The 9385-nt window shown below is 35.1% G+C and overlaps 1 protein-coding gene across 1 annotated transcript; it reads left to right on the forward strand.

Moving 5' to 3' along the window:
- Positions 1 to 585: 585 nt before the first annotated feature.
- LOC132714704 (centrosomal protein of 78 kDa-like) lies at positions 586 to 8637 on the forward strand (the record flags this gene model as incomplete). The annotated part of the gene is made up of 6 exons (XM_060697618.1): positions 586 to 678; positions 1634 to 1812; positions 2238 to 2338; positions 5254 to 5423; positions 7353 to 7425; positions 8534 to 8637. Coding segments are annotated over exons 2-6 (600 nt in total), but the record flags the coding sequence as incomplete, so codon positions are not given.
- Between the last annotated feature and the right edge of the window lie 748 nt (positions 8638 to 9385).

Below are 9385 nucleotides of genomic sequence, written 5' to 3' on the forward strand. Positions count from 1 at the left end.
TCGAATATGTGGCATCCTTTTTATGCCATGCATACATGTGTATGATTCAATGGTCGGGCCTCATCCAAATTTCGAACACATAAATAATGGAATCTACACGGCAGAAATCGGTGACACCTTCGCGATTACATTTATTACGCTATAGTCGTTGAAAGGATATCACACTTTATTAGTTGTCTTTAAAAGGTATATATATCTCGGTCTCAACACTTGATCACGTCTATTTTAACTTCTATAGCTTTTATATGTAAAAATCATAGACTACGCTCCTCCTAATACGTCAAATTAATATCGCCTTGCGCTCAACATCGAACCTTTTGCTCCATCTCTTGCCCTTTCGCTCCACTACTTTCGAAAAATATCGATTACAAACCTAAAAATCCTTCAGGAGTAATTTATTTTGCACGAAAGACAAGTTCTTATTATGGGTTGATAATTTACTAATAAACTTTTTCAAGAAATCCGAAGGGTATGGCATTTCTATGGTTGGGAAGTTCAATATTCTACAAATCATTGACACCTTGTCATTAGTTGTTATAATCCGTTAATAAAAACCAGTTCGCCTCACTCTCCAAGTTCGTTTCATTTCGGTTATTACACTTCCGCTGAAGCGCCATTTCCTGGGATTTCAAAGATAGTTTACAAGAAACTAAGGCCTAGTTACCGAGTATTTAACATGTAAATTAAAACTTATGTCAGATCAGTAGCACCTGATTTCTTTTTATTAACAAATATGTCCAACTTTTGAAGTAATTATGCTTCGAAACGTTTGCAAACATTTGCAATTCCCATTGAAAGTTTACAAAACGAGCACAAGCATGAAATTTTATGCGGAAATCTCGGATGTTTTCGTACATTTTCATATGCAAAATGTCAACATGACCACTAATTCTCACCAATTTAATGTTTGCTGGTTATAACCAGTATTCAAACGTTCATTTAGTTGTATTATTTACTATTTTTAATGCGTTTTTCTTGTTTATCCCCTTTTTCTATCTGCCTTGCAAAACAAAATAAACTAAACTTTATTTAAAGGGAGCTGGCAATCTTATTGTTTGTTTCTTTGTTTTATAACTGTGCCCAATGTTTTACCATGACAGCGTAGTTCTACTGCATGTATGATAACTTTATTTAACAATTCTGATAGGGATGGGAAAATGTACAGCTTGATCAGAAGTCAAAAAAGCAGGACCCGCGCATTAACATTCCACAGCTCCTCTGACTGAACTATTTAGCCGGTTACACATCTTCCTGTATCCAGCTTGCTTTTGGAGCATCGGTGGTTCTACTCAGGTGTCAGTTTGGGCCTGAAATAATGCAAGGAAGGGCACCGGATGACTTCCTTCATCTGTAAAGCTGGAACGTCGCTATATGACCTGTACTGTGTTGGTGTGGCTTAAAACCCAAACAAACACATCTGCCACTGAGGCTGCAAAATATTTAGGTGTAACAATTAGTAAAGATCTATCTTTGACCAATCATATAAACAACATAACAGCAAAAGCAAATAATTCATTCAGATTTATAAAAATAAATGTCAAATACTATACCACTGTTTAAGACTGTGGGTACATTTGACTAGTTTATAAACTTTATTGCAGATATTAATCATAGTGTTAAACTTTTATTTCAGAAGAGTGCAGATTGTGTATAGATCACAATGATTGAGAGTGTGCAGGTACGTCAGAGAGGGGCGTATGACTTTGAAACACACTACGATAATTTATGTGCTCTACAAGATTCATGTCCATTGCCAGCAGTGAAAGCTCACCTTTCACAAGGTGTGTTAGATCTAAATGGAGATAGAATCAGGTAAATTAAAAATTTTGTTAGGAGTAAAGCTTTGTGTTAAAGGCCCATTTAATGCCCCAGAAATGCTTCTATTTTTATTTTTAGAAAAGTTTCTATTTTTTTTGTCTGGTTTTGATTTAAAAAAGTTACTCATTGGCCAATTACATGGACTCAGGTGCAGAGCCATCTTTTTCTTCTGTTGCTTTTTGGCAATTAGTAGATAGCAATCTACCTGTGGCACAGAAGTTAGATAAGTCTATTCAAATATCTTCCTGAACCGTTTGTGGCGGGCAGGATGAAGCACATAACATGTAATTTCCCAGAACAGTAAAAGAATACCACATGTATAAATTTATGATACTGGTGAATGTGTCTAAAAACATTCATTTATGACAAGCAATACTCCCTACAAAGTGAATATATAATGTGTATAAAATATGTTACAGAGCAAATGACTGGATGCCAGTATTAAACACATTAAGAATCAACAAAAGTCTGGAGTTTGTAGCCATAAGAAGTTATTATACACCTCCTTCGGATGAAAATGGTAAGCATTAAGGAAGTAACGGTTTACCGGTATACCGATATATTGCAATATGAAAAATAAATTTCGTACCGCGGTACGATTTTTGGAAAACCGGTATTTTATAAAAATCATAATTTTCAATTAATTGCCTTCTAATTTTGCACAAATTTCACATAAAATCTTTAATTGGCGAATTTTGTTGGCGCCAACGTAAGATAAAAGTATCCGACAACTAGTACACTTAAAAATAATAAGTGGCCGCGTAATTTACATAAGCGGCCCAGATGTGAAAGGTCACACGCGACTAGTTTTGTTTATCATATTGTGTGACACTTTACTTTCTATTTATTCCTTACATTTTTATTAAGTTTCTACTAAAAATATATACATATAATAATAGTATATGAATGTTACTCCATCTTTACATCAAAACAAATGCACGACAATACGTATTGCAATATATTGCAATACGCTTCAGCAAAATGGCAATATATTGCAATACGGTTTTTGCTGTATTGTTACACCCTTACTAAAGCATATTTTCTTTTTTGTGCCCCCGGGCATATAGTTATAGAACTGTCCGTCTGTACGAGGTTAACCTAATGTGGCATTTGTGCTTGACAAACTCTTCTTGTTTTATGTGAAATTGAAGTATAGCATAATGATGCTTAATATAAATTTATGTTAATATTTGTCATCCATTTCATTATTAACAGAATAATGGTCCTTATCAGCGGTTAAAGTGGTCTTAAAATCGGTTGTTTTTTCAGCCTATATTAAAATATCCACCTTGACCCATGGCCAAATTGGTTGTTTTCGATGGCACATCTGTTGGCTCAGATAGAAATAAAAACCCTGTGATATTGATACATGGACCTTTCCATTGTTTACAGTTTTATGTAAATTGGCTAACTTGTTATCCAATTGCTACACTGAGATAACACATAGTCACTGGTTGACCTGGTTTGCACAAAAGAACACATGCTTATGTTTGTGATACTGTTTGTGAGCAGTTGACCTAGCAATGAATGGAAAAGATGTGGCTAAATGTTCCGCTACGAAAAACCGTAAAAGGTCCATTATCAATATACTTCAGATATAATCAATGACAGCACAAGATACAAGTATTCCCCCAATTACAGACAACCAAATAAACCCTCTAACTCCTCGCTTTTCACAGCAACTGAATCTACCATGCAACCAGTGCAGACCGAGATCATCTGTCAGAGGCAGAGATCCATCCCATCTGATCGTGATCTAAATTGTTTGCTATTCAGTTGGTACATATTTAAGAATTTCCCTCAGAAAGGTTTTGTTTGAACTCAAAAAAAAAAAAAAAAAAAAAAGACGAAAAAAAGAAGACAGAAAATTGTATGTAAATTAATTTAGAGGATAAAATTTAGGCAAATAGAAAATAGCGAAAATGGAATTCATGAAGAATGATCAAAATAATAAAATTGCAGTTGTTGAATTTAAGATTTTGAATTAACTGGCCCGAATTTCAGTTTTGAATTTTTTCTTCTATATATTTAACTAAATTTTCTTAAAATTTATACTGGCCCGAACTAATTTTCAATGGCCATGGGCTAGAGGTGTGCGGTTTTACCGGTATACCGGTAAACCACGGTCCGAGACATCTGCGGTACGTACCGCGGTACAGACCAGGAAAACCGGTACTTTTAGCTCTAATTTAAAGCAATTACAGATCCGTAAAATGTACTAAATTAAAAAACTTTTTCTGTTGTATATGTTAATGTTTCTTTGAGTTAACCTTTTTGCAAACGACTTTCGCTGACTATTATCATTCTTCGATAGTTCTTAGCGAAAATTATATGCTTTATCGATTACCGCATGTAAGCCAGAATTGTCGACTTGCATGATGTCAGTTGAAGAAGCAAGAATTGTCGACTTACATTTACTTGTCCAAATATCGCTTATTTGATACAAAAACTAATCGTAAAGATTGATAATTCATGAGGGCATTCCTTGCATAAAATTAGGGTGTTACTATTTTAAGTATTTATATAAATAGCGACCAATCAGGCTAGGGGTTTTCCTTACGTCACGCACTTACTGCATGCGCATGGCAATTAACTAATTATAGAACGGCGTAGAAACTGGATTAAAAGTAATGTTCGTTCAACTAATGAATATTAATTAAGCAGTAACATGGTCAGCTGTTTTCTATGTGATAATTTTAATTTGCTTTTGGGGTACATAATATTATTATGTTTGTTCTGGTTTTTGACACAGATTAATTAAATACTTAGCCCTTGGAATAAAAAAAATTACAATAGCAGCTGGGACTCTGTTATAAAATTAACCGACAAATAAATATTTGTCATCGGCTAACGTGCATTTGTCCTATTATTTTATTAATCAATAAGCAATAAAAACATTTTATTTTTCCATTTTAACTATGCAATTTATATAACAGTCGTTAAATGTTGAAAGAGACCAATATGTAATAAAAAAAAACAAGAACTGATCCATGACCCAATTAATTTATGATTGTCAACATGCGAAAGTACCTGATTGAAAAAAGTTAAATAATGCTTTGATTAATCTGTATTTTATAGATCTGCTTTAATTTAATATTTGAAATTCTATACCCGCCTACCTTGATACTTATTTTAGGGATAAAAATTAACCTATAGCATACAACGAAAATCCGTGGTATACCGCGGTTTATACCGTGGTTTTTAGGAAAAACTGTGGTATACCGTGGTACATTCTTTCTGGCGGTACCCAACTCTACCATGGGCCACCGGGCCAGTGCTAAATTCAATGACTAAAATTGTATATGTTGCAGGCCCGGTTTGATTTAATCTGTTCATGGACGGTACTAGAAAGTGCAAGTTACCATCCATGCCCCCTAGCACCGACTTTAAACCCATTGATATTATCTTCTGAACTATTTGTTTTACTTTTTTTAGAGAAGAGAGCATTGATAGAGAAGCGTAAAACACCATCGGTGAGATCTAAGGAGATCACGTATAGAATGTGTAAAGCCTTAAAGGAGTGTCTAGGTGTGACACCAAATCTAACATGTCTGGAGCTGCAGGGTTTACCACTAAGAGAGAGGGACCTGACAACACTAATGAAGGTCAGTTAATTTTATAATTAAATAGGTCATTTTTTTTGGTAAAAATTGTGAATGGGTCTGGGCCTGTTCATTTTGTGAAAGAAAGCGCGATATGTCATAAAATTTTCAAAAAAAATGACATACTATTCACGCCAATAATGTTAACAATTAATTTCAAAGACAAAGTCCCGATATTTTGTGCAATTTCTTTTGAAATTGTGAATTTTTTTCTGCCGCCTTGTGAAAAAAGTTCAATTCTGAAATGTGAAGGGGCCGACCGCCGAACATGGACCCCTGTTATAGAAGGAAAAATGTCCAGTTAAACCCCCTTAGTCTTTGCCATCAGTATAAAGCTAGGCCAGCCTGTACATACCTTGCTAGTCTTACCAGGCTCTATCCCATTGGCTGGTCAATTTAAAATTTTTATGTTAATATCCCCCCATATTGATACTGAACAGTTCGGGAATGTAAGGCTGACAAGTCCATTTAAGGAATTTCAGCAGATTTATCATTTAGGTTTAAAGAAGAGTTTTAAAAATGTTTTCCCTTTACTATGCCACAAGTTCCATTCTCAGTCCGACTGTCCAGCTTTTATTCAAGTCAAATGTATACAAAATGGTGTCGCTAAAGGTGCCAAACCTGGGAAAAAACGAAAATCTACTTTAGAGGAGCGTGCAGAACAGCGGTAAAGGGATGAAAAAAATAGACCTGAGACAAAATTTAATGAAAAATGGAAGCAGGACTGTGAATCTTTCGTGTATGACTCAATATGACAGGGAGGAGAAAATGGCAAAAAATTAAAACCGAAAATTGTCTTAGAAATACAAACACAAGTTTACTTTGATTTTGATAAATTTTATTCGGTCTGACAGAATTTGTTTTTGGTCTGACAAATTTTCATGGTTTGCCAGACCAAATGTCTGACACTTTTTTAGCTCGACTATTCGATAAAAATAAGTAGAGCTATTGTAGTCACCCGAGCGTCGGTGTTGGCGTTGACGTAACCACTTATGTTAAAGTTTTTGTAATAGTTTAAATATTTTCAAAGTCCATTTACATATGGCTTTGAAACTTTGCACACTTGTTCACATCATGACCCCAACCTGTAGACAGGAGGAGGTAACTCTATCAAGCATTTGGCCAGAATTATGCCCCTTTTTCGACTTACAATTTACGTTAAAGTTTTTGTAATAGTTTAAATATTTTCAAAGTCCATTGACATATGGCTTTGAAACTTTGCACACTTGTTCACCATTATGACCCCAACATGTAGACAGGAGATGGTAATTCTATCAAGCATTTTGACAGAATTATGCCCCCTTTTCGACTTAGAATTTACGTTAAAGTTTTTGTAATACCTCAAATATTTTCAAAGTTCATTGACATATGGATCATGACCCCAACATGTAGACAGGAGGAGGTTACTCTATCAAGCATTTTGACAGAATTATGGCCCTTTTTCGACTTAGAATTTACGTTAAAGTTTTTGTAATACCTCAAATATTTTCAAAATTCATTGACATAAGGCTTTGAAACATGTTGAAATTTTATACTCTTCTTTGAGAGCATAATAGGACTCTCTCCAAGGCCTATAACTGTAATATGGATTTAAAGAAAAATTTTGCCTTTTTCTTTACTTAGAAAATTTTACCTTTTCATCAAGGCTTTTTTTACTATCAAGCACTAAGAATAGTCGAGCGTTGCTGTCCTACCGACAGCTCTTGTTTTTACTTTCGGGAAGTCTGTGCCTGTAATAAAGCATGTCTGGGAACCTTAGTCTTCCTCCATCAGTTAAACTTGAAAATCCCAATATGACCGTTACAGTTTTCCTGTGACTGAACACCTGCCCAATCATTATCAATTTGTTTATCTGTAGAAATACATTGGGACGAAATGTCACAACTTACTGAATACATTTAAGTCTTCATTTTCTTGTTAATATAATTTCAGGGATTGGTGAAGAACAGCACAATGAATCATCTGTCTTTAGAATATTGCAGAATAGGTGACGCAGGACTAGACAGTATGTATATTAACTGGTATCCCACAGTTTTTAAATTATTATGCCCTCCCTTTCAAAGAAGAGGGTGTATATTGCTTTGCATTTGTCTGTCGGTCGGTAGGTCAGTTGGTCTGTAGACCAAATGGTTTCAGATCAATAACTAAAGACCGCTACTTAGTAGGATGATTGTTCATGACCAGTAGATGACCACTACTGATTTTGGGGTCAATGGGTCAAGGTCACATTGACCTTGTAGGTAAAAAAGTTTTCCGATCTATTACTAAAGAACACTTAGGCCAAGGAACTTCAAACTTAGTAGGATGATTGTTCATGAGCAGTAGATAACCACTATAGATTTTGGGGTCAACGGTCAAGGTCACTGACCTTACATTGTCCCTGAAGGAAAAAACAGTTACTGATCAATAACTAAAGAACGCTTAGGCCTAGCGTCTTCAAAATTAATAGGATGATTATTCATAACCAATAAATGACTCCTATTAATTTTAGGGTCAAGGGGTCAAAGGTCAAAGTCACCTTGTAGGTAAAAATGGTTTTCGATCAATAACTAAAGAACCTAGGAACTTGAACAGAAAATGAGCCATATTGATTTTGAGATCAAAGGTCAAGGTCACATTGACCTTGTAGGTAAAAACGGTTTCCAAACAAAAACCAAAGAACGCTTATGCCTAGGACCTACATTTTAGATTGCTTTGTTATGATTGAAAATAGCTATGTGGAATTTAAAGGTTACTTATCACATGTCTGTGTCGCTTTCGTGACTCTGTAAAAAATGGTATTGCACAGCCTTGCATTTAGGTTGACATGATGTCATTTGCGTTATATAAACACAGTGTAAAGACGCGCAAAATATTAGCGTTATACTATAGGCGCGTCAAAGAAAAATTAGTCTTTTTCACTTAAAAAGGTCTTTGTTTTTGGTATGTGATAAATAGAATATTGAAATAGTATAAGTTCATTACTGAATTTATCAAATTCGTTGAACAAAATAATATCATGATCGCCAGAGGCTCGCACAATATAGTTTTATTCAACTCATCCAATAAATACAGTATTAAACTTATACTCATGCAATATCCTCTATATCTTCCCTGTTTTACTATGTTTTCAGTTGTATGCAAGGGCATCAAGAATTCCACCTCTATCAACTCAGTTAATTTCACTGGGTGTAGTTTGACATCAAAAGGTGCTGACTCCCTGGCTAAAGTTATCAAGGTAAAATATTAGAATTATGCTTTTAATGTCTTGCATTTTACTGCAAGAAAAAGGCTTTGCAGTTTAGTATTCACATATATGGTTTTGGATTTTGCTTTTTTAGGATTGGTGAATGTCCGTCGTACGTCCACAATTGCTTGTGAACACTCTAGCGGTCCCATTTTTGCCTCAATCATCATCAAACTTGGTCAGGATGCTTATCTAGTTGAAAGCTCACATGAGTTCGAACATGGGTCATCTCGGATGAAAAACTAGGTCACAAGAGCTAAATATAGAAAAACCTTGTGAACACTCTAGAGGTCACATTTTTGACCCAATCATCATCAAACTTGGTCAGGATGTTTGTCTAGGTGATAGCTCGAATAAGTTCGAACATGGGTCATCTCGGATGAAAAAGTAGGTCACAGGAGCTATAAATAGAAAAACCTTGTGAACACTCTAGTGGTCACATTTTTAAACCAATCATCATCAAACTTGGTCAGAATGCTTGTCTAGTCAATTGCTTGGATGAGTTTGAACATGGGTCATCTCTGATGAAAAACAAGGTCACAGGAGCTAAAAATAGAAAAACCTTGTGAACACTCTAGTGGTCACATTTTTGACCCAATCATCATCAAACTTTGTCAGGATGCTTGTTTAGATAATAGCTCGGATGAGTTCGAATATGGGTCATCTCGGATGAAAACTAGGTCACCGGAGCTATAAATAGAAAAACCTTGATAACACTCTAGCGGTCACATTTTGCATC

Source organism: Ruditapes philippinarum, unplaced genomic scaffold (genome assembly GCF_026571515.1).
Source record: "Ruditapes philippinarum isolate M1 unplaced genomic scaffold, ASM2657151v2 ctg12937_1_1_1_1, whole genome shotgun sequence".
Classification (NCBI taxonomy): domain Eukaryota; kingdom Metazoa; phylum Mollusca; class Bivalvia; order Venerida; family Veneridae; genus Ruditapes; species Ruditapes philippinarum.